The sequence below is a fragment of the Triplophysa dalaica genome, chromosome 4 (genome assembly GCF_015846415.1).
Source record: "Triplophysa dalaica isolate WHDGS20190420 chromosome 4, ASM1584641v1, whole genome shotgun sequence".
Lineage (NCBI taxonomy): Eukaryota > Metazoa > Chordata > Actinopteri > Cypriniformes > Nemacheilidae > Triplophysa > Triplophysa dalaica.
In genome coordinates, this window is record NC_079545.1 from 23,745,274 (window position 1) to 23,770,303 (window position 25,030).

General features: G+C 36.4%; 4 protein-coding genes across 7 annotated transcripts in view; 3 read left to right on the forward strand and 1 right to left on the reverse strand.

The window, feature by feature from the left end:
* The first annotated feature begins 968 nt into the window (after positions 1-968).
* LOC130419722 (C-X-C motif chemokine 13) lies at positions 969-2,214 on the forward strand. The gene is made up of 4 exons (XM_056746654.1): positions 969-1,081; positions 1,423-1,558; positions 1,814-1,897; positions 2,011-2,214. Exons 1-4 carry the CDS (start codon positions 1,018-1,020, stop codon positions 2,036-2,038), a joined length of 312 nt encoding a protein of 103 aa, XP_056602632.1. The 5' UTR covers positions 969-1,017; the 3' UTR covers positions 2,039-2,214.
* Positions 2,215-4,675: 2,461 nt separating this feature from the next.
* Positions 4,676-14,197, reverse strand: cnot6l (CCR4-NOT transcription complex, subunit 6-like). Of its 2 annotated transcripts, none has more exons than XM_056746345.1 (12): positions 14,061-14,197; positions 12,622-12,743; positions 12,280-12,466; positions 12,023-12,108; positions 11,845-11,934; positions 11,690-11,758; positions 11,450-11,607; positions 11,148-11,302; positions 10,719-10,870; positions 9,266-9,493; positions 6,488-6,690; positions 4,676-5,388 (listed from the first exon to the last, which is right to left on the reverse strand). In XM_056746345.1, the coding sequence occupies exons 2-12, from the start codon at positions 12,731-12,733 to the stop codon at positions 5,179-5,181; spliced, it is 1,650 nt and encodes a 549-aa protein (XP_056602323.1). In that variant the 5' UTR covers positions 12,734-12,743; positions 14,061-14,197; the 3' UTR covers positions 4,676-5,178. The 2 variants fall into 2 exon arrangements, with proteins under 2 accessions (XP_056602323.1, XP_056602324.1); XM_056746346.1 differs by having other exon boundaries at positions 12,622-12,829; positions 14,061-14,124.
* Positions 14,198-14,262: 65 nt separating this feature from the next.
* Positions 14,263-17,929, forward strand: mrpl1 (mitochondrial ribosomal protein L1). The gene is made up of 10 exons (XM_056746348.1): positions 14,263-14,399; positions 14,514-14,623; positions 15,232-15,328; positions 15,442-15,721; positions 16,254-16,337; positions 16,465-16,536; positions 16,720-16,831; positions 16,923-17,020; positions 17,208-17,289; positions 17,766-17,929. Exons 2-10 carry the CDS (start codon positions 14,593-14,595, stop codon positions 17,861-17,863), a joined length of 954 nt encoding a protein of 317 aa, XP_056602326.1. The 5' UTR covers positions 14,263-14,399; positions 14,514-14,592; the 3' UTR covers positions 17,864-17,929.
* Positions 17,930-20,023: 2,094 nt separating this feature from the next.
* The window catches only part of LOC130419762 (extracellular matrix organizing protein FRAS1-like), a 107,508-nt gene continuing 102,501 nt past the window's right edge, over positions 20,024-25,030 (forward strand). For 2 of the 3 annotated variants that reach the window (XM_056746725.1, XM_056746727.1), the window contains exons 1-2: positions 20,075-20,510; positions 21,133-21,164. In XM_056746725.1, coding sequence (XP_056602703.1) covers positions 20,399-20,510; positions 21,133-21,164 — 144 coding nt within the window. In that variant the 5' untranslated portion in view covers positions 20,075-20,398. Of the gene's footprint in view, positions 20,511-21,132; positions 21,165-25,030 lie in introns of all 3 variants that reach the window. The other variant, XM_056746726.1, reaches the window with a different exon arrangement.

Sequence of the window (25,030 nt, forward strand, 5' to 3'; positions counted from 1 at the left end):
ACAATTGTTAAGTTATGGTTATCTGTGTACAGAACATCCGGAGGAGTAAGTATAAGGACTACAGACCCATTTAGTCCAGACCTTCAGATCAATGGTTATAAAGAAACATCACCTTTTTGTTTCACCCAGGGGCCACAAAACATGAAACTGAAAGTTAGATTATGTATCTCTTCACCGGAAAGGAAACCCATTGCAATAAAAACAGTGAAAGTTGTTGTTTTCAGGTGGAAGACTCATTAGACACCATTGTGATCATTTGAAAATAATACATATTTTTGTGAGGGGGAAAAACATTGATTTTAATGTTAAATATGTGTTTCTTTGCTTGATTCTTTATCAAAACGTAGAGTTAATAAAAGTATAATTGTTTTCTGAATATTTAAATTTTTACACTGTAAAACTTTGCTGTAGTTTTGCAGCAGGTTTGTCCAAAACTTTCTATAGATTTAATTACTATTTAAAATACTTTCCTATAAGTACTGTTTATAGTTTGATTAAACTTACTCAAATTTAAAGCACTTTGATTTTGAGATTCAAAATGAGCAAGAAGAATTAGCACAGCAACAACACAAATTTCTTTTCGTCTTGTTTTCTGGTAAAAATATTTAAAACTTCTTAAATTCTTATACATTTGTTACATAACAAGAAAAGTGACATAAGACATTTAGTCTTAATTATAATAGAAAATATGAGAAATAGGTAAGTTCATGTTTAAAACAAACTTGCAAATTAAATCTACGAGTTACTGGCAAATCTCCTGCTACACTACAGCAAAGTTTTACAGTGTTGTTTTAATCCTTAAATTCGTTTTTTTAATAATATGGCATATAGAGATGACATAAACGTACTTTCCTCCATTCCATTGTCTTTTGGAGAAAATCTGAAAAAAAATGCACAGACATGCACATTTTTTTCACCCACTTGCTCGTTTGACTTCCTCTTCAGAGCATCAATATAAGCTAGCACAAGACATCTCTCATCCTTAACCTGCTCCAGTCCTCTGATCTCTGCATCAACATGACCCTGCGCACAAATTTACTGCTGGCAGCTACTGCAGTCTGCTGCTTCACAGCATTGCTTGGTAAGAGACTATCACTGCTACTTTGCCAAATAACATTATTTATTCCTAATGTTGTAAATTATTATTGATATTATGCTTGTTTACCTACATTCTGTGCATTAATTAAATCATTTAAGGCAAATATATATAGGCTATATATTATATATATATATATATATATATATTTGAACATTTTTAAGGTTTTTAGCATGAAACAGGTTTGGTTTTCAAATTTAAAAGGTGATAATGTAGTTCTGAATAATTTATACCCTGTATAGAAATTGGTAAAATTGAGTAAATTCCTTCGCCTATTTGTATCTGATAAAATATACTCACATTACTAAAAACTGAATTTCTTTCAGCATTCCCAATGGATGGTTTTGCTACCAACAACAAGTGTCGCTGTATAACCACAACTAAATCCGTAATCCCACCTCGGCTCTTCAAAAGAATTGAAATTCTGCCTCAAGGTGCAAACTGTAGAGAAATCGAGATTGTGTAAGTCATGCAGTTCTGTGCATACCACATACTTAAATCACGCACATGAGAAATGTGCAAAGTGGTGCAAGACAAACCACAGAGCTCTTAAAATTGACATTTCATCATTTGCTCTTTAACCCACACAGCTTAAGCAGCGCAACAAATAAATGTCACTTATTGGGAAACACATTAGCTGCGTGTTTTTATGCGACTCATACATATATTTCTGCATTTTTTCATTTGAAATAAAAGGCTTTACTCTAAATTTCTCAGGATTACCAAAAAGAACAACCAAGTCGTTTGTATTGACCCTCGTGCTACATGGATCAAGAACGTCCTGCCCAAATTAATGAAAAGGTACACGTTCTGTTCTAATAAATCGAAATGAGAAAATAATTGTGATTCAAAATATTACCTCTTTGCTGGTTGATTTCTAACTTTGGCATTCTTGTGTTTCTTTATTCCATTAGCCATAGAAAAGTAAAGGAAAGTATCTAACCCACTGTGGCATATACAGATGCAGATAGGAACCACCACAACAAAGACATATTAACTGCTCTTGCTTTCCTGTAAAATGTCAAATGAACTGTATTGAGTGTTGGTGGGTGACCTTAGCTACCAAATGCAAGAACTATGTCTGTGAAATTGATTTGAAATAAAAACCTCACAACCAGCTTCCTTGACAGTAAAATGACATCTTTATTGCTTTTATTGTGGACACACAAGAACAGGCCTTCTTTTTTTTTTGATTGAGAAAATTGTTTGATTGATCTTTTAAATGGGCTACATTGTAAAGCACCAAGTTGATAAATGAACACAATGAAGATAAATCCTGTTCTACATTACCATATTGTTTATAGACCAAGCAAGATTCACAAAACTTGTCATAAGCTCAAGAGAATGAGCATCAGAACCCATTATTCAGCCCACATGTTAGGAACAAATACACATTCACTGAAAGACCACTGGTATTTTCCACATTCTTTCGATACACAAATTTGTTGTTTTGAATCAGGTTATACTCTGAATACCAGCATTCAAATGATGAACTGGAATAAAAATATGATATAAGAAAATGTTACATTTCTGGTAAAGAGGATAACCATTCGATTTTCTATTTAATGTTGTCAAATATTAACATAACAATATAATTATATTGCAGTTTTTACATTATTGTTTATAACAATAACCCCTGTTTAATATAACTGTGTCATTGCAACTGTAGTAGAAGTCTTTCCAGTGAAGAGCTGCATGGATGGATGGATGATGCTGGTGCTTGTTCACTCTCTAAGAGTTTTGCTGTCACAGGCAGTACTGCTGTAGAAACGTTGGTTGAAAACATCGGCAGAGTTTCATCAAAGTGGAATGCACTCCTTTTAATACCACGTTTCTGAAGGCTTTCTGTTGAATTGTAAAAGGGTGTGTTCGTGAGCATACACTGCAAAAAATGACTTTCTTACTTAGACTTCTTCTTGTTTTCCAGTAGAAATGTCTAAATATTCTTAAATCAAGATGCATTTTGTTGATGAGTAAATTGACCTAAGAAAATAAGTCTTGTTTTAAGTAAAATAATATGAAATTTCAGTGAATTTGTGCTTAAAACAAGCGAAAATATCTGCCAATGGGGTAAGAAAAATAACCTTGAATTAAGTGACTAAGAAAAAGGGAAACCTTAATTCAAGATTATTTTTCTTACCCCATTGGCAGATTTTTTTTGCTTACTTTAACCAAACATTCACTGAAATTTCATATTTTTTTATTATAAACAAGAGTTATTTTCTTAGGTCATTTTGCTCGTCAAGTAAATGCATCTTGATTCAAGAATTTGTAGACATTTTTACTGGAAACAAGAGAAAAAGACTAAGTAAGAAAGTCATTTTTAGCAGTGTACACTGTAGACCACTTCGAATGATGTAAAAAGGCTGGTTCAGCGCTGGTCTAGAAGAACTTCCTGTTTCAGTTTTTTAACACTACACAAACGTTTGAAACAAAATACAGTTGAAGATTGATACATTTAATATCAAATGAATCCGGAAGTGCCTCTGGACCAGTGTTTACATCATGCAAAAAGGTCTATAGATAATGAGAGGGGCATAGCTTGTTTTTCATTGTCAGCTGATGCTCTGTTTTTAAACAATTCTGAAAATATTGCTTAGTTTCCTAAAATTTTGTGTTTTTTATATGAACTCATCCCCAAGTTGTTCCAAACGTGTCTAAATATCTATGCTGGGTTGAACACAGAAAAAGATATCTGGAAGAATGTTAGCAATTGCGATTTCATGGGGCACCATTCACTACCATAGTAGAAAGAATGATTCTATAATTATTTTTCTGTTGAAACAAGTAAAATATTTTTAAGAATTTAGGAAAACAAACAGTTCTGGGGCACTTTCAACAACAAATTAATGATTGTCGATGGTGCCCTTGAATTCTCAGCTGCTGACATTCTTCTAAATATCTTTCTTTGTGTTCAACAAAACAAAGAAATGTATACAGGCCTGTAACAACTTGAGTAATTTATGACAGAATTTTCATTTCTGGGTGATCTATTACTTTAAGATGTGTCAGTTGTTTTCTGGCAACAACAGGTTTCTGTTGCACCAGTGAAAACAAATGTGAAATTTTGTGAAAGCTGATGTCTTAGTTTGCTTCCCTCAAACTAAGAGAAGACATGAGCCTTAAAAAAAAAGATTCAACAGCGAGTGAAATGCTCCTGAATTGTGCACATTTGCCAAACAACTAAAGCGAGCGGGAAGCCTGAGTGAAAAGTTTTCCAATTTTTCAAAATACAGTTCATAAATAAAATTAAATCAGTGTTACATACCTTCCAACAATAACAAACAAAGCTGAGTCTTGCCATGTTTACAAAACTTCAAAGCCGATCAGGCGTTTGTAAGATCGAACTCTCCAATTAAAATGCAAATTGTACCATTAATAGTAATCACCTCTGCCAACCAGACATTCATCGTCAATGATTTTTGAGCTGCTCATTCCTCAGAACCCTGAGATCAATGAGACAGTCAATGAGACAGCCCCTTAGACGACGACTATATACTGTGTCATTACACATCTGTACTGTCATGTGATGGATGTCGTTGCAAGCAGATGAGAAAACAGCAAACATACACAACTTGGTTTGAATCAGTAGGGCTGGGATCCTCTTTAATAATGTAAATCCTCGACTTAAAGACAATTTTGCATAATACTTCACATTGCACTATCAAAAAAGTTTTAAAAAAATAGATTTAATGTCTTCATTAAGATTTCTTAGTTAAATGCATGAGATGTTGAGGGTCTTGTTTTGGAATAGTTTCGTGAACATTATTTTGCTACATAAAACTTGCCTTTGATGCATACGCATGTCACCACACATTCATATTCAGACAAACGGATCAATCTTCTGGAAAGCAGCATGATTCACAAATACCGGCCAATCGGAGAATCCCAACCCTAATTTGGTGTTAAGCTTTAGATTTCAAGTCAGAAAAGCGTCAGATCATACATTCCTTTGCAAAGTTTTAAAAAAGGAACAAAGTGGATTATGACTTCACTCCTTAATGCGTGATTATACTTTAGGGGCTCATGAGGGTATTGTCTTTGGTTGGGGGGGTTAGGACAGTAAGGGGATGAGGAATGCACTACCGGTGGACAGGTATATGCACCCCGTTGAGAGGAGGCAAAGGTGGGTGGTACTCCAGCTGAACCAGAAGGGAAAAATGATCGGAGGGGATGTGCGGGTGAGGACAGCCGGTTATGTTGTTATCCCTCAGCCATTGAGTTTCCAGTGGACCTAAAACTCCCAGAACGCTCATGTGGGTCTTAGAGAAGAAAATGTAATCAATCACACCCTAGAAAAGAAAGAATGCAAGTCTTATTTATTTTCAATACGGTACATCAGAGTATACGGAGTACACTGTAAAAAATCCAATATAAAAATGTTCTGGTGAACAAAATCTAGTAGGTTTGTTGAACAAGATTTTTTGAGTAGAATGAGACAATTTATATTTTGTGTATACTGAACAAAAATTTAAACTTTAAAATGTGTCAAAAAGTTTGCCCAACTTAAACAATTTCTTCTGAACAAACGGAAATTTCCAACAAATGACCAATGTTCTGGTCTGTTTTGATTAAATTGTTTATATAATGTAATAAAAAAATAAATAAAGTTAAAAGAAATCTGCTTGTTGCCTAATTAATTAAGTTGGATCAACATTTTTTTCTTCTTTTTGTAGTTACTGAGTACATTTAGCTCACATAAACTGCTTGCTCAAAAGTTGAGTAAACGAGAAAAAAGTAGGGGAAATTAGTAAAAAGATTTTTTTTTGTTTTGCAGGCTTAACATTTTTTACAGTGAACATTAACAGATTTATTAATAAAATCCCTGCAGAAAAAAAACATTAGAACCCTGCCCAAAGCACAATAGAAAATGTAATGGATTTAATGGCTATAATGGGAATTGTTTTGGTTTTAATAGAAATCCTATTGGAATAATGCCCAAAACACAATGCAGAAAGGAATTTTGTAATGATTGTGATGTAAAAGCTAATGATTCATAATGGGTTTCTCTCGTTTTGATCAGAAAGGTCAACCTGTCACTTGATGATGGGTGAATATTAAGCATATGGCGTATTAAATGTGTCCTCATTGAGAGTAAAAACAAGAGTACTGAGAGTTAAACTGTCCTTAAAATATGCTTTAGAATTTTCACCAGAATCCCCTCCAAAACCCCTATGAAGACATGCAAGCAAGAAAGAAAAACACTTTGGGTAGTGAAACAACATGACAAACTGATGCTTCCGATATGAGAGCTTCATTGTAAACATGCAAAATAATTTGTTCAGAGCTCCTCGAAACGATCATATTGGCAAAACCCAGAATATAGATTCCATTTAATAAAATCAATCTCAATCTCAATCTTTTGAGTTCGAGTTTTATGTATTGTCTCACCTTGAAGTCATAAGTGTAGTTTGTGTAGGGGATGAGATTCCCCTCGTAAGAGCTCTTCAGCTGGAAACTGTGTGTGATGCTGCCGTCGGGCTTGCCGTTTTTACCATTGCAACTGAAGTTGGTCAAACAGTCACGGTAGCGCAGTTCCTTAAAGTCTTTGTGGTTTTCTGCAACTCCGCCATTGTTCAGATACTCCACAACACCTGTGGGGAAAGGCCGAGTAACCTTGTAAAACCCTGTTTTAAATGTAAGAGTTGATATCGATATTCAAGCTCAAACTGATATACACTACCACATACTCTTTCTTTATATTTTTAAACCTTTTAGAATAATGGCTCATCAAACTATAGAGTTGCAAAATTTAAACGGTAGAAATCATGTTGCAAGTAAAAGCCTAATACAAAATGAAAACTATGTGACGTTTTAGCATGTTTAAAGTTGCCACCCTTTCAGCATAATTTCAAAATTTTGCATTTTATCGCTCCGCTTTTTTGAGGTCTCACTCTGGGAAGATTTTTTAGAAGTATTGAAGGAGTTCCCAATCTATTCGGGGCTCTAAATTGGCAACTTTTTCATCATTATTTGGTCCAAATTATCCATTTCAAAAATATTTTGAACTTAAGTGTTTGTTGTCTAGTGAAAGAAATTGATATGTTGGCACAATTATATTTTTGTCTACAAAATTAATTTCAGACATTGAAGCATATACCTTAAGAAAGATTTGTAAAATTATTATTACAAACATTTTAGTCCCGTTTCCAATACTTTTGACTGTTATTGTACCTTCGACAACCATTTTAATGATTGTAGTTTGTATTGTACAGTGAAAGGGAAGAAAAGACCTATATCCCACCATCTATTTATTTGCATCATTGGATGATCTTATATTCTCGCTTGTTCTTACCTCTTGGATTTGCCATGTTAAAAAGTTAAAAGAAAAACAATTCTCATAATTCACTCATCCAAGGAGACCTGCCATACTTCAATGTATCTTCCTGTATTTTGTCATGGATACATGACATATCAATTGCTAAATAAGCTAAAAATATTATTTGTTTGCTCTCTGATACTTATCAGTTTAACTCACTCACGTTGTTTAAATGTATCTGCTTTTTGGAGCTATGCCATGTTGGCCCTTTTACAGTGGTGTGAAAAAGTGATGGCCCCCTTCCTGATTTCCTTTTTTTTTGCAGGTTTGTCACACTTTAATGTTTCAGATAAAAAAAAATGTAATATTAGTCAAAGATAACAAGTAAAAATAACTTGTTAAAACATAAATTAACTGTAGTAAATCACACCTGGGTTCAATTTCTCTAGACACACTAATAACTGCCACACCTGTTCGCTATCAAGAAATCACTTAAATAGGACCTGCCTGACAAAGTGAAGTAGACCAAAATCTAGACATCATGCCGAGATCGTTAGAACCTATGATACAAATGAGAAACAAAGTAATTGAGATCTATCAGTCTGGAAAGGTTATGAAGCCATTTCTAAAGCTTTAGGACTCCAGCGAACCACAGTGAGAGCCATTATCCACAAATAGCGAAAACATGGAACAGTGGAGAACCTTCCCAGGAGTGGCCGGCTGACCAAAATTACCCCAAGAGCACAGCGACAACTCATCCAAGAGCTCACAAAAGACCGCACAACAACATCCAGAGAACTGCAGACCCACTTGCCTCAGTTAAGGCTAGTGTTCATGACTCCACCATAAGAAAGAGACAGGGCAACAATGGTCTGCACGGCCGAGTTCCAAAACGAAAATCGTGCCGAGCAAAAAGAACAAAGGCTTGTCTCAGTTTTGCCAGAAAACATCTTCATGATCCCCAGGACTTTTGGGAAAATACCCTGTGGACTGACGAGACATAAGTTTTACTTTTTGGAAGGTGTGCGTCTCATTACGTCTGGTGTAAAAGTAACACGGCATTTCAGAAAAAGAACATCATACCAACAGTAAAATATGTTGGTGGTGTAGTGATGTTCTGATGTTTTGCTGCTTCAGGACCTGGAAGACTTGCTGTGATAAATGGAACCATGAATTCTGCTGTCTACCATAAAAATCCTGAAGGAGAATATCCGGCCATCTGTTCTTGACCTCAAGCTGAAGCAAACTTGGGTTCTGCAGCAGGACAAAGATCCAAAACACACCAGCAAGTCCACCTCTGAATGGCTGTAGATAAACAAATGAAGACTTTGGAGTGGTCCTGACCTGAATTCTATTGAGATGCTGTGGCATGACCTTAAAAAGGCGGTTCATGCTCGAAAACCCTTCAATCTGGTTGAATTACAACAAATCTGCAAAGATGAGTGGACCAAAATTCCTCCACAGTGCTGTAACAGACTCATTGCAAGTTATATGCAGTTTTTGCTGCCCAACCACTTATTAGCTTTAGGGGGAAACCACGGTTTCAGACTGGTCCATGTAGAATTTTTATTTAGTTTTCCCTTAATAACAAAAACCTCCATTTAAAAACTGCATGTTGAGTTTACTTGTGTTATCTTTGACTAATATTTAAATATGTTTGATGATCTGAAACATTAAAGTGTGACAAATATGCAAAAAAATACAAAATCAGGAAGGGGGCCAATACTTCTTCAAACCACTGTATAAGGAAACAAATATATAATTAAATAAGGAAGGAAAGTAAAACATAGTCATATATCCCTGGAATTGCATGAGAGCGAGTAAATTATGAAAGAATTTTCATATTTCAGGTATCCTTTCCTTTAAGTCTTAAAAAAAATATATTAGTAACCATCAGTTCTGGAGCCTACCAGAGTCTGGGAGGGAGTTTAGGTCGGCACAAAGGACGATAGGGATGGAACCAATGTCTGAAGTGGGTGAGGTTGAGTTGATGGAGCTTGAGGCTCTTTCAGCAATGCTCTTTAGCTCTGAGAGGAACATCATGGTCTGGATGAGCTTCACGTCTGAGAATTCTGGATCCCAGTGCATGTGTGCATTTGCTACCAACAGAAGCTGCTTCTCTGGAGGCTCCTTTAAACCTACAATATAACGCCAGTAAATAATAATATTATACAAATACAGTAGTCAGGAGATAACACAAAGCTGCTTGAGGTAATAATAAAAATTATTATTTAATTATTGAGACTATTATCGCATTACCAAGGTCAGTGCTCCTTGTTCTTCAAAATAAAAACTGAACATGAAAACAGGGAAAGTGAAATAATCAATTAAACTTCACTGTTTTCATAGAAATTGAGAGTAAAATGAGAAAGAGAAAATAAAATCTTGTTTCTCCAAACCAGGGTAATGACTGAATTACCCACAGGCAAATTTATTTCCATGCACAACTTTAGATCCAGTTTCACACTTGATTTATTTGCATCAAAAAGTACAGAGAGGTTTTCACAAGGTTTAGAAAGTATCATGATGATGTAAGTCATCATGAAAAAACTATACAGTGTGGCTCAATAACATTCAATTTAGCAATGAATTCAACTGTGGGATCTTTGTAAATCAGTAAATGATTGATTCATTTGGATATGAAAATGTTGATGGCAACAAATATTTGTTTTGTTTTTCGTTTAATCAAAATCAATTAAAAGTTAAGAAACACTGACATGTTTTTTGTGATCTTATAAATCATTTGATTGAAAGGCATTTGCTTATATATTTCAAATAGGTTTGTATATAAAAATAATTGTGAAAAACTGCTTTAATTGGAAAAAAATATTTGATACTTTTTTTTTATTTTGACTAAATAATGAGGAAAAGGCAGCCCAAAATTGCCTAGCATCTCAGGCTGAGACCTGAAGAAACTGGCTGATTAAATACAAATTTAGCCAATTCAAGGCAAATGGTAGCCACTTTGAAAACACTAAAATACTGTAAAATAGCTTTGATTCGTTTTAGTTTTTTGTGACAACATTATTCTCATCATGACATTATTGTTTCTACAATCTAAATAAGGAATACATTTGTGGTCCTAAACTTTTAAACGCTAGTGCACATCATCCAAGCACTCATTTAATTTGGGAAAAAGAAACGTATGCCACTGTTAATATTTGTTAAATATAAAACAGTTATATCTTTGGTTTATTAATCGTAAACTTAGATTAGAGACAGTTTTTTCCTCATTAGAGTAAAAATCGTATTTATAATGATCTCATGACAATATCAAAAGTTTGTTATTTACTGCCATCTGCTGGAAAACGATTGTGAACAAGAACCTAAATGGAACAGTCTCTTGTCATTCAAGGTCCTTACCATTAGCAAACAGTTTGTCTTCCACTTCCAACAGGACGGCTACTCCGATGTTATCTTTGGTCATGACTCTGTTAAGCATAACCTCTGAGCCCTCTGAGTTTGCCATGGCAACCTGATTGAACTCCACTGTGTGTTTCTGCACCATAGTGAATCTAAAAAGTAAAAAATGCACAAGATGAGCTGAGATGTGATTACTATAATGGTTATAAAACCGACAAATATGATGTTATTTCACTTTATATTCTTTAAAACTGGAGTGCCAGATCCTGCTCCTGAAGATCTACCTTCCCTTTGCTTTTAACCACACATGTGTGTATTTTCAAGTGATCTCCAAGACCAAGTTTTGCTGGTTCAGGTGTGTTTTTCAGTGTCTGATCCTCAAAAGAATTAAGCATCTCTGTTTATATGACAATAGAAGTAGATAATTACTTGTCACTTTTAAAAAACACAGCGCAGCCGTCCACATGTTTCCGCTCCTGTTCGGACACCAGTTTGGCACGAGACTTTGGGCAGAAAAATCCATCATATCCCCGGTCTTTTAATGTGTCCAGAAAGAAAGTGTGGTACTGTTCCGTTTCCACCTCCTGCAGAGACAGAAGGAAAATCTGCATTAGATCAAACTGAAAACACAAAAACACGATTGACAAAACGCAAACCAAAGCAATTTATCATTTTGCTTCATTGTTTATGAAAATAACTGACTGTAATAGAGACGCATCAAACAAAACAACCTGCAGGCTGATGATGTCCGCATCACAGTTTGTGATCTCCTCCATGATACCCTTCTTCCTGTACTCCCAGTTGAGAGCCCAGGATGGACAGTAGCCGTACAGTTGTCTTGTTGCATACTTGTCACACAGTACGTTGTAGCACATAACTGTGAACACAGCTTGAGAAATACATTTAATATTAGCTTTGCCCTTGCTAAATTGTATCTCACATCACATCAGTGAAGGGTTGCTGACTGGTACCTGTGGGCATCATCTGGTCTCGCTCCTTCAAAGTGACCCAAGGTCTCTGGGGTAGTTGTTCTGGATGAACTTATTTGGGGGGAATACAATGTTTGTTCATTTCATTAAACAACGAGTGATTTTTCAAGCATGCGTGTTCCTATGGCAGTTATTACCTGCAAGATTGTCAAGCATGTAATTCAATAACTTTCTCGTTCCATCTGGCTCCTGATAAATGTTGAGAATATCCTGGGACAGCGGATTACCTTGGAAAGATCGTTTTTTTTCTTAGTATGCAATGACAAAAATGCACTGTGTATGATAAATACTGTATTAACATGTTTTAGCCATCACCTTTAAGTCCAAGGGTTTGCAACTTGAACAGCCGACCAAGTTCATAAGGTAAAACTCGTAAACAATTGTTGTTCAAAAGCAATTCCCTGTAAAGGAGATTCAATTACAAATACTTTATACTCTGAAACGAATTTTGTGTTACAACAATGTGTTTTTTAGACTAACTGAATAAAATGACAGCAAAGGCCTTGACTACAGTTTAGTCTAACCTTAGCCTGAAAGTTTGTCAAACATGCTCTTTTGACACCTTCAGTCACCTGAGAGTCACCATGTTGCCGAGTTCTGCTGGCAGGCTGCGCAGTTTGTTTGAGGACAGGTTCAGGAAGACAAGATGGGGGAGCTTGGCGATTTCAGGAGGAATCCGGCTAAGGTTGTTGTTATTGATGTGGAGAGCAGTCAAATGGGTCAGTGTCCATAATGAGCTGCTTAGGCTTCTGACCCGCCCTGTGACACGAAAGACATCAGAGCCATAAACATGTAACACCATATATAAAAACACATTCAATGCACACAGAATATATAACATATAAAATATATCATGTATTTTATAAGGTGACCACAGTAATGTGATGGAAGGAGTGATTTGTGTAAATACTAACCAGAAATTTCCAGCTCGGTCCAGTTTGATTTCTTCCCACTTGCTGCCTCCTCAGAAGACATGATGGTGTATAATCTGCGTGGGTCTGGAGGGTCATATTTTTCTTTTGGCATGCCTTTCAATCTGAACGTCCACGCAGAAAATTACTTTCCCGATTGGCAAAATTGACATTTATTAAAAAAAACGTCTGATGGACAGTACGAGACATTCTGTGAATATAGAGGTCAATTTTGGAATGGCCTCTGTCCTGGCTGTTATTATGAAACATTATGGCAATCATACAACAAACAAACATGCTCCTGTCCACGGCCAATAAGAATGCTTTTGCATTATATGCAAGAACTGGCAACAATTTACAAAACAACTATCACTCAACGTGTAATAGTTCGTTACAATCTTCTATAACCTGCATTTACAACAACGCAAAATTGAAATAAACGCAGTGTACAAGTACTGAATAGTGTAAAATGTCAATTTTAGAGTGTAGACTTGAGGGCAAAAGATCCAAAGTGTCAACAGAGAACAGACAGCTGATGTTTACACTCCTACATTAAACTGTTTGACTCGCTGATCTCTTTCATGTCAAGCCAAAACATTTCAAATCTGGGGCACTCACATGGTACAACTTAAAATAACTTAGGCGACATCATACTTTCCTATTGAAGCTTTTCAGCCGTGAAAAAGATGACAACAAAAGTACTTAAATATAACAGTCTATTAATAGTTAGAAGCATTGCAGAGCTTTCAAACAGACGGTCCTCCTTTGCCTTGTATAGCACGAACACGCGCGTTCATTGCAGCTGTTAAAAGTGAAGACTGTGCATAAATGAAACTTGTTTTGGACATATTGAGCATATCATACTTCCGAATTGCAGCTCGTGTGACATATTTTTACAAGCAAGAACAGTGTTGCGTGTGCTATGCAAATGCTGCCTCATAATGTTGACAGCTGCTCGAGACGTTACGTAACCATCAAAGTGACAAGGAACTCCTATCAATAATATAAACATATGATCTCAACTAATCGTTGTATCGCATCAAATGTCAGTCGACTTTGTTTTATAAAATCTCTTAATATAATTGAATTGAATAGTTTTCGAAGTTAATGCAACACTCAAGTTCAGTTGTCAACTAACGCAAAGTTGCGATCACTTATGATTGAAATACTAAGTTTTGCTGGTGCACTGGCCACCAACATGATAAGCAAGTTCTCCCCGTGCCACAAACAGTCTGAAGACGTTCCTCGTATAATCTATCTCCAGTAAAAATACGGCTTCTTATAGATTTAAACAACCGTGTCTTGTATTTATAAAGTTAACGTCAAAAGAGCGCAACGTCTCCTTATAGCTTATCCTCAGAATAAGATACCATTGGATACCGACCATATAAACAACCATAAACAGGACGTACATATTCAATCATCAAGCCGGGCTGTCTTACCTTCATTCGGGAAGCGGGGAAGGATCTGATCAGAGACATACAGACAGACCGTGACCGATCCTCATCCCGAAAGTCGGGCAGAAGGAAGGACAACATTCAGAGCTTCCGCTCCAAACCACGGCCCCCTTAGAACCAACACTATACTGCGAATTTATTGTATTAGGGGTGTTACCCAGACTGTGGAAAATAAGTATGTATTAAGCTCCACTTTAATAAGTAATTTATGTACACCGGGTGTTCTTGTTGACGGAATGTGTTTCCTGTTGTTAAATCAGCCATTGAGAATCACAATATTAAAAGGGTTATTACAAGTCTTTCGTCACACATTTCGGTGAAAAGGTATGCAAACCACAAACACACATTACCCTGTCTATTGTTGTACATAAACCTATTTTGTATGTTTGTACAATCGTGAATATGAATGGAAGACTACAGCACTGTTTTATATCCTAGGAATATTTATGGGTAGGAACCTTTATCCGCCGCCGATGCGGTACACGGCATATTAAGCGTAACACAAAACTCTGTCAACATGGCTGCCTCCTCTAGGAGTTTATTAAGAGGTCAGTTTTTAAATGTTACGTGTTTTGATGATATTCTTCATGTTCCAGAGCCACTGTAATGGTAGCTCTGGTGTTTGGGATTTGAAAGAGTGGTACTGTGTAAATTCTCGTGAGCAGTTGTATATTAGATGTATGAAAATAAGAGAGCGAGCATGGATGATGCATTAAAACCATGATGATTACTCTCAGTGATTATTAATTCTTGTTCTGGGGACCTATAGCACTGCACATTTGATATGTGACTGTCCCCATCTTAATCACTTTCATAAGCAGATAACGTGACGTGTCGTGAATGCATGGAAGACATATGAAGTTTAGGAAGGAAGGCATATCCAGTATGACAAAGTATGCAGTACGTCATCATGTTTGAGAGAAAGGTGGATAATCCCAACGTTCATTTTAGAAAAATGCTGCTTGCCTTGGCACGTTTTTGTCTTTGAGTTGCGTAGTGACAACTTGAAGAAGCAGCTCAGCTCCCTTTAGTCTTTTTAAGTCTGTAAATATTACATTCTGAGTTGCTTGCTTGTTAGTTATGAAGTTATACTGAATAATTCAGACATTTAATTAATTAATAATTCTGCATTTTTTCTGTACCCTGTTTCTCACAGTCTTATCCAGATGTCAGAGTCAATTCTTTCCAGTTTCCTGCAGTTCACTGATTGCACACAGACAGTTACCCGTCAGATCATATGCTGCTGCAGCTAAGTGAGTTTGATTCACACGATTAAGAAGATTCTTTAAGTAAATGAAAGAACAAACGTTTGTCTCTGACAAATAATAATAAAATGATCATTTCTCCTAAACACACATTTTCCTAGGCCAGCGCAGAAAGAAAAGAAAGAAAAGAAAGAAGAAACGGGTCAAGAAAAAGTGGTGAAAGAGAAAAGAAAGATTGATGACAAAGACAGGCATAAACCCTATGGACTCACTGCCTGGGCTCCATTAGATGATGTGTACTTTGTCAGGTATTATCCAAAACCTGTGTTTGAGATGCCAGTCGCCATTGAAATGCTGAAGAACTTTCAGAAGTTGGACTTCACTCCTGAAAACCAGCCTGTTTACATTAACTTGTGTCTTGACATGAAGCTGGAGAAAAAGGTATTGTTTGGATGGTTTTCTTCAGAGTGTGCATTGAACTATTCCCAAGTTGATCTTTTAATCTTTTGTAAAGCAAAGCATACATTCTAATTTAAATATTTCAACCTTTAAAACATTTACTGCTGCTGTGACCCTGAAATAAGTCAACAAATCGTTGTGTTGATATGGAAATATGTCCCAGCAGCTAACAAATAGTGTCCTCTGCTGAAGTTATTGTTGTCGATAGATTAAAACTGTGCTGGTATTATACATGCATCAGTATCTGCATCAGATGTTGAAAATTGATAAAATTCCATTTATTTTGGGCAAATATACAAATGCCCCTGGCGCCATAGCTTCATCAGACTACAAGCGCAGTTGCTGTTGTCAAGTTAGCTAAATTAACTCTACTTGTTGTCTGTCAAGTCGATGCTCTCCCTAGACATGTTTGCAGTGTTTAAGAAACCATTGCTGCACATAGCAAAAAGGTTATATTTGGACTAAACAATAAAATTAAACTTAATGATTTTTTTTCATCTCATTGTGTTTTTAGAAAAAAGTTGAACCATTTGTTAGCACAATATATTTACCACACCCCTTCAAGACGGATATAAACAAAGTTGTGGTTTTCACTGAGGTAGGGGCAGAACTCTGCCGTCCCTTAAAATACACAAAACAGTGTTAATGAGTGCATATGTTAGAAAATGTACAGCTCTGTTTTAGAAGGCTGTACTACATACATTAACTCAGTTTTGGCCTTGCAGAACCCGGATCAAGCCAGACTAGCAATGGAGAATGGAGCAACAGTTGCAGGTGGTGCTGAGTTGGTTGAAAAGGTAAGTTTAGCACTTTAACTCTTTCCCTGCACGGTCTGCATTCACTATTCCCTATGTAGGTGTTTGCTTCTATGAAATGAAAGTAATTCTTTAACTTCTATTTTGAACCATTATATTCACTGTATAAAGTAAGACAGAATAACTGCCTACAATCTACTGTCTTTTAATCAACGTTAACTTCAGATTTTAGCGGATGAGATCACAGCAGATTTTTACTTGGCTGAGCCGGACATTGTACAAAAGTTACTTCCTTTAAAGAACAAGCTGAGGAAGAAGTTTCCAAAGAGCAAGAGAGGTCAGTGTCTTTTTTAGGTCTCAGATTAAATATTGTTTTTTAATGTACAACTGAGCAGAGATGAAATTGCTTTTTATGTTCCTTACATCAGGATCGGTTGGGATGAATATTCCCAAAATGCTGGCATTGTTCAGGACTGGCCATGAATATATTGTTGAGGACGTCTGCATTAACACACAAGTTGCAACAGTAAGTCAACATTAGGCTACTTTGTTCTTACATTGTAACACAGTTACACTACAGTAAATATGGTATTTTGTGATTAAAATATTTGAGCACCGGGTGCATAGGTAAATTGAAGCACCAGCTGTTTTATTATTTTGACATCTTAAGTTAGATTTGTTCTCTTGATGATATGACTTTGTCTGTTTAACAGCTTGATATGCCCAAAGACATTATTGTTGAAAACATTCAGGCCGTATGTAAAGATGTGGCCAGCCACAAACCAACAGAATTGGGTAAGTAAAGTTTTATTTTAAACATTATTTTATATCTCAGAAAGTTCCAGATTTATTTTTAAATAAAACTTTACAGTATATTGACTGAAAAAAATTATGCTGTGCTTTAAATTAATTGTTCTTAAACTCTGCTCTAAACTCGTGCTGTAAAATGTAATTATAAAAATCTTGAATCTAAAAAATTTGTCAGCATGCAAAACAGTTCAATTGTTTGTCTAATGTCTTATACATTTACAAGTTTATCGGCTTCTTTAAGTAAAAAGTGAGACTTGCAGTATCTTTTAAAGTTTTGTTTTGTGCAAACGTCAATACTGTTTAGAAATCCTTTCAGCATTTTGGAACTGATGAATTGTAATGACTTTAATGTTTTTTCAGACATTTACGTTCAGTAGAAAAAGATCTGACACTAGCCTGGAATTTGTAATCATGTTCTTTGGTTTCAGTAAATTTATTATGTGTTTGTTTTTTACTCACAGGGCCCTTTATTGTGCAGGCAGTCATCTGCAGCAGGACAAGTGAGGGATTGCGTGTCAAAATTGAGGATTTATTACCACAGGAGCCAGAAAAGGCATGAGAGTTTTGTTTTGTATATATCTGCATTGTACCAATTATTTACACTGTAATAAAATCTTAACTATGATGATGTCCAATTCTGTATTTTTCTGACTGTAGTTTTGTACTGTGGGTTTCTTTGCAGTAGAACTATAGAAATATATGTGGCAGAAATATATTGTAGTGGGGTGTTCAGCAGAAGATTACAACATTGACATTATTGTCAACTCACCTAAATTTGTGTTTAAATTACCTTTAGTTTGTTTGTGTAAACCTCTTCATTTAAAAGCAGCCTAATGTCTTTAGATATATTAACTGGTGTTCTGACAGTAATTGTCACCTATTTGCACTTCAATGTCTAATAGAAATAGAGCTTCTCTCACAGCCATCATCAGGAGCGGGCAGGCACCTGGCCTACAGCAACCACTTTACGCTTCAGAGTGGTACCACCTCTTTGGGCAGTCTGTGACTGTGTCATCCGAACCCCTATTCGATGGGGTTTGATGTTGGGGAGATTAATTTATACCTTATGTTTACCCACAAGAGCAATGGAATAATTACACACAAAAGCAACAGATATGCAATTAATTTATTACACCCCTTCCATTGTTTACCTCACTTGTAAGTCGCTTTGGATAAAAGCGTCTGCTAAATGACTAAATGTAAAGTTGTGGTTTTAACTGAGGTAGGGCCCGAACTCTGCAGTCTCTTAAAATACAAGTGTTATTGACTGCACAGATCTGAGAAATGTACATCACTGATTTACAAGGCAGCACAGTTTGCCTACAGTAATTGAGTTGTGGCCTTGCAGAACCTAGATCAGCCAGAATTGCAACATAGAATGATAGAGAAGGTAAAGAACAATGTGAAAAGCTGTATTTCCCTTCTCTGTTTGCATTCATTGCACTAGAGCGCTGCCATCAAGGACGTATAGTGTACAACCATGTTTTGGTTGGCAGCATGTTTTAAATTTCCACCCACAGCTCCAAATGAATGGTCGGAGTCTGGATCCAGGGTTTTCCATTTTGTAAAATTTTAGTTATTAGCATTCTTATTCTGTGACAATTTATTTACATTATGTGAAGCTTTTTAGGCTGTGTGCATTTTGGGACCTTTTTTAGAAAAGCTATATAAAGTTGTAACAAGCATTACATTTGACTTAATGTCAACACTAATTTTGTGTTTTTAAACTGTTTGCGGTGCTTGAAAATGAATGATTCAATAATATTTTGCGAGATAGAACCCTGTTATTCTAAACACAAAGTGTTTTTTTTAATCCGAAGGTTCTATCTGCACTTGGCCCTTTCCAAAAATTTCCATTTACAAATTTGAGAGGATTTGTATATTATAAATTCAGAACATATTAGTGTCTTAATTATGTATGAAAGAGACTCGTTCCCATATCATCTCTGCTATATGTAGATCTATTGTAAAACCATTAAGCTCTATATCTCGAAACTGCCCAAAATGCAGATAGAACTTTATAATTCCACACCATAACCATGTTATGTCAAAGAAACCAGAACTCATCTGAGTATTCAGCGATGGACCGTGAAAACTGTCAAAGTAACTTTCAGTTTAAACATCAAAAACGCACAAAGTTTTTTTGTCTGTGCATCTGCTCGAAAACATCCAGAGTGAAAAGCATCTCTACGTATCAACACCAGGTGGCAGTAAAACATCACGTGCCATTCTTAGGCAGCAACCACCTCACATGTCCCTGATGTTTATACTGTCCACACTGCGGTAAAAAATAACAGTCCCTTATTTGTTATTTTCAAAATACATTTAGAACATGAATGTAAACAGAACAAGATAAAAGCAGGTTTTGCTGCATGTACCAAATTTGAGATCAATACAATTTATTTACAATGCATAGGATAAATGGTGATTTGAAAATAGTGAATTGGTTATAGGGGTGTGTGATGGTCATGTTTTTATCTGTGGATCGGATTGCACTATTGCACGTGACTCACTAAAAGCAAATCACGTTATTGTTTTATTAATGAGTTGTTGACACGTTAAAATATATAAAAATAAAATATATATACAATAAAAATCACATGCAGGACTTTGAAAATGAGGCAAAACTCACTCAATGTAAAAGTGTCTCCATTGATATGAAGTTTCACAAGAATTGAACAAATCCGTCAAAACTCGAATGGCTACAGGTTTTGTTCCCACAGAAGGGTGAGGAGAAGGAGGGGGGACTCCTTAACTCGTGAATGCATTTGGAAGGGTCTCCAGTAACTCACTTTAAAGAGCAGCTCGTAAGTTCAAAACGACGTTGATCGTTGTCGTGCTCCTCTGTTATTATTCGCCTCGAAGTTTTCCTTGTTTATGTTCTTGCACTTTTAGGAGGCAGGACTTTTCTGTTGTAAGTTTCGTTGATCATTAAGTTGGACAGCGCACCGGAGTGTACATTCGGACTGGAAGGTTTCCAGTGACGAGACCGAACGTCTTACTGCAGGACTTCAAGCTCAGTCACTGTCGCAGCTTTTGGTTCGAGTCCCCGGAAAAGCAACGATGATACCATCTATTTCAGATTGAAGTGATTATGATTCTAAACATTTGGATTAGAGAAACGGTCTTTAAAGTGAATATGGGTCCCGTTTGGATCCTTATCGCCGCTTTAATTGGATGTTGTGCCGGCTCGCTCGGTGTAGAAGGTTGGTGTTCTTACTATCGGGATTTGACTTTATTCAGTAGTGAATTGTTTGTCTTAAATATAAGCACATTTTGATTGGTTGGTCGATTTACAAACAGTGCGCAATACAGATAATTCAATGACGTTATAACTGCATGTTTATGAGTGATGCTGCATATCAAACGCGATCTGCATCCTCTATTTCGTTTCTTAACATCTCAGATCAAGGGCAGAGATTCACTTCAACTCACAAGCAACTGTTTTGTTTGACAATGTTGTGATACTAAACTTCGATGCATAAACAGTTCTCACGCATTATGTCACTTTGCATGAAATTCTGAACTTTTTCTGTAGGTTTCCAGGTATGTTATCAAAAGAAAGGTATTTACTAACATATTAGGAGTGTGACACTGACATCAATCTCCTTTTCATCAATTTGAGTGTGAACCCTTAAATTTCATTAAAGCAGTGCGTGACAATCTTTTGTTTTCTCTCACACTGGGAGACAGGAAGGGGATTTATGAATGTCCAAGATACATGATTGCCATGACTGTGACACTTGTCTGGAAGTAATAATGAACTTGTCAATTGGATTGTGGGTTTTAGCTCATGTATTGATTCTTATCTGTTCTCCCCATCCACAGGAGCATGCGTCCATCAAGGCTCATTGTTTGAGGTATGTACCCCCTCCTTTGTTTTGGCTTTCTTTTAATCCGACTTTTAATGTTCCTGAGTGGTGATCTGGAACTTTAAATAATGATCTAGTCCCGTTTTTGCAAACTGGACATTGTGTCATTAATTATTTAGGGGACCATTATCAGAGCACTGGCTCTGAAAGGAGTCGCCTGATAAAGTATCAGTAAAAAAAAGACTTGTCACGACGGATATATTTGAGGAGAAGTGCCTCCTGAATAATGAACCCATACTGACTGAATGTTAATGAGAACGAGATGGTCTCGATTATGTATTTTGAGATATGGCTGCTGAGAGAAAGCATTCGGGTGTCTCTTTCGCAGTTTTGTGCAAATTGGATCTCAGATATCCACGGGTTTGTTTTCTTCATTTTCCACACTGCGTGTTTGCAGAAGATATGATTGCCCTTTCGTTGTTCCCTTTAAAGATCTGACAAATTTGGGTTTAACATAAACGTGCAATTTTAAACTTCACCCATGATTACTTGCAGAAATTATATTATCATAAATGCATAGAAGCTGTTAAAAGTGTTTCTCTCCTGTTATTTCGAAAGAAAATGGTTTTGTCTTTGAAAGCAGCTGGTTTTCTTTACAAATGCATAACTTGGAACTGTGCGCAACAGGTTTTCTTTGTGGTCTAATGGGGAATGATGACAATTCTAGGCCTGTCTCATTACGTAAATAACCGTAATTTAAAGCAGTGTAAACACAGCAGCGGGATTCCTCTGTCCTTGCTCTGAGAACTGTGCTGTGGAAGTGAATGGTATGTGTAATGCCCTATAACTTGCCTTCTCCTGGGATTGAAGAGTCTTTGTTTGAAAAAGTGTGGGGGGGGTAAGAGTTGGGAAGATGGTCGCGGGCAGGTGGTGACATGCTGGAAAGAGCCAGCAAGAGGCTTTTTAGAGTTCAAAAGAAAAATCTGCCAAAACATATGAAGCCAAAGTGTCCTGATAAAACAATAAAAAAGAGAAGATTTAAGTAGCTATGGTCCAAAAATGTGGGTTGTTAAATTTGAAAAGCCTCAACAATCTTAGTTTAATTTTATAATAGCTATACTTTATACTCAAAACCAAATTTGCTGAGTATCTCCGTTTCTTTAAGTAGCCTATTACATTTTTTTATTTGATATACCATTATGTCAATATAGCAGTTTTAATGTTATTTACTTAAGTGTCATGATTATTTGGTACATGTGATGTATTATGTGATTTTAAAGTAAAGATTGTCTTGTTTTACAGATTAATGAACCAACTAGAAAGTAATTAAACATTGTTCTTTAAAATGCAATGCAAGTGTTATGATGTTGATATAGGCTTGTTATTCGAAGGTGCTATTGAGTTGCTTCAGGCAGTGCCTTGAAAGTTTTTCAACATTTATTTGTAAATTGCTACTCTGTGCTTTTTAAAACAGGTGTCTTTACACAGCAGGTTTAAAGCTGCTCTGTGCTGAATCGAAATTCTGTGTCAAGACAGTCCAACAAAGCTGTGTTAGAATATGTATATTTGTTCAAACGCATCTCTTTGTTGAAGTTGTGTTGGTTTGGGATGCAGCGTCTGTGTCATGTTTAAGTCTTACAGACAACAAGATTGTATTAACTGAAGATGTCCTGGCAGATACTGTGATTTTTCAGGAGTGTTGATTTCTAATGCGAAGACACCTGTAAACAGCTGTGTTGCATGCGTCTGCTAGACATTCCACAAAGATGAATGAGACTCAGTACCATAACACTTGCCCCTACCATTATGCAGCAGCCTCTGAAACATAGAACGATACCATAACTAAACATATCACTCTTGCCCCGGGGTACAAATTCCGTGCGTTGCAATAGTGGTCCTTTAAGCAATCGAAATGTAGGGCAACTCAAAAATAGAACTCAAGAATCATCTATATCGCCAAGTACTGAGGGTTTACATGTGCATGAATTTGCCTTTGTGTACTGGTGCATAAAAATTATATTAGAGGGATAATTCACACAAAATAACATAATTCTGTTATTATTTACTCACCCACTTGTCATTTCAAACCTGTATGACTTTCTTTCTTCTGCATAACACAAAAGAAGATACTTTCAAGAATGTTGGTAACTAAACAAAAGCAGTACCTATTGACTTGGACTGGTTTTGTGTCCATACAATAGAAGTGAATGAGTACTGCCGTTGTTCGGTTACCAACATTCCTCAAAATGCCTGAAAACAACAAAATATGGGAACCCTGTATCATTATCTTGTCAAGGGGATAGCTAACGTGATTTTTATTTAATTTATCTCCATAAGACATTCAACAGAAATTATATACTTTAACATTAGTCACAATGGACTGGATTATTTGCCAAAACTCTGATAATAATTCCCCACTAAGAGGAACTGACGTTCATACCACCCATGATGTAAGAAACACCTCATGTCATTCAGGAGGGCAACCATGTTCTTCACCGGATAAAACATTGAGCGTTCATGACCTCATGACACACAGAGCTTCTCTTTGACTTAAGCCTCAGTAGAATGTTTCCCTAATTTATTTTCTTACCTCTTTATAGTGAGACGGGTCATTTAATACCATTTAAATAGCATGGTGCACATAAAGATGGAAATCTAATCCTGTAGACCTTTACATGGCCTTTTAAAACAAAACATGCGGGTGACAAGAACATTTCTCTTTCAGAGTTTTTTCCTCGTTGCTAGTAGTTACAGACCTTTTTGTTTGCTGTTGGGATTCTATTTTCACATCACCACAGATAGACTTGGGTTTTATTGGTGGTGAATTGTTACAGTACATTAATGCTACACGCAGTTGAACTACGTAGCTGACGTAGTTTTGCATTTAAAAATTAGAGTAGCTTCAGTGGGTTATCCAGCAAACCTTTAGGTAACTGACTTGTAGGCGCTGACCCCCTTTTCTGGCCCACTGAAAACATGATTTTCTCCCACTGACTGGACTAAACAGCACTAAAAAAGCCCATTCACTTGTGTCCAGAGCACACAGAGATGTTTGACTTGCTGAAAAGTTGCTTAGCCGCATTTAAATTCCTCCATCTGGGATTTCCCGGATACTATAAAGGAGACCAGATTTTGAATTGTTCTTCACGTCTGCACCTAGTTGACTTGCTTAAAAGCAAACACACCGATTGGCAAATAGACAAACACTCAAGACACACCAGACTTTTTTAACACCTCAGACTGCTAGTTTTAACTTTGTCTCATTTTTGAGTTGTTTGTCTTGAGGTCATCAGCTTTTGTTGCCCAGTTCATTTCGAGTATCTTACAGCTTAAAGTGTGTTTGTCTTATTTCCGCTGCTGTGGACAGATTTGTAGACGTAAAGGGTGTGTGTTCTTAAACTACCACCACACAGGAACGTTAGGCTCACATAGTGTTCTTCAAGCAAGTCTTTCTCAGTCTCTCTCCTCTGTCGCCTAAAGATTTAAACAGTCTGTGCATTTTGCCTTGTTTATGGCCGTGGCACGGCTTTTAAACACAAGTGTTAAGCAACAGCAGGTACAAGAGATGTGTGGCTGTTGTCCAAATGAGAAAATCAGTCATGAGCAGTCAATCCATACAGGGTCAAGTGTGTGTGTTTGATTTTTCAGCTGGCGTTCTATTCCAAAGACTTATGTAGGGTACAACCCACGAAACACTGTTGTACAACTTTTGTTGTAAAGCAAATAGTTCTGAATGTTCTTATTGGATGCGCTGTGTTTGAAGGATTTTTAAAATGCAGATAAACACACCTGTGGCTACACATGTAATGTTAAACTTCAGTCACTGACAAGCGTAAACAGCTGTGCTAGTTAACACAAGTTGCTTCCTCAAGGAGTTTTTTAAATACCCGTTTCCATTGATAAATATCTTCATA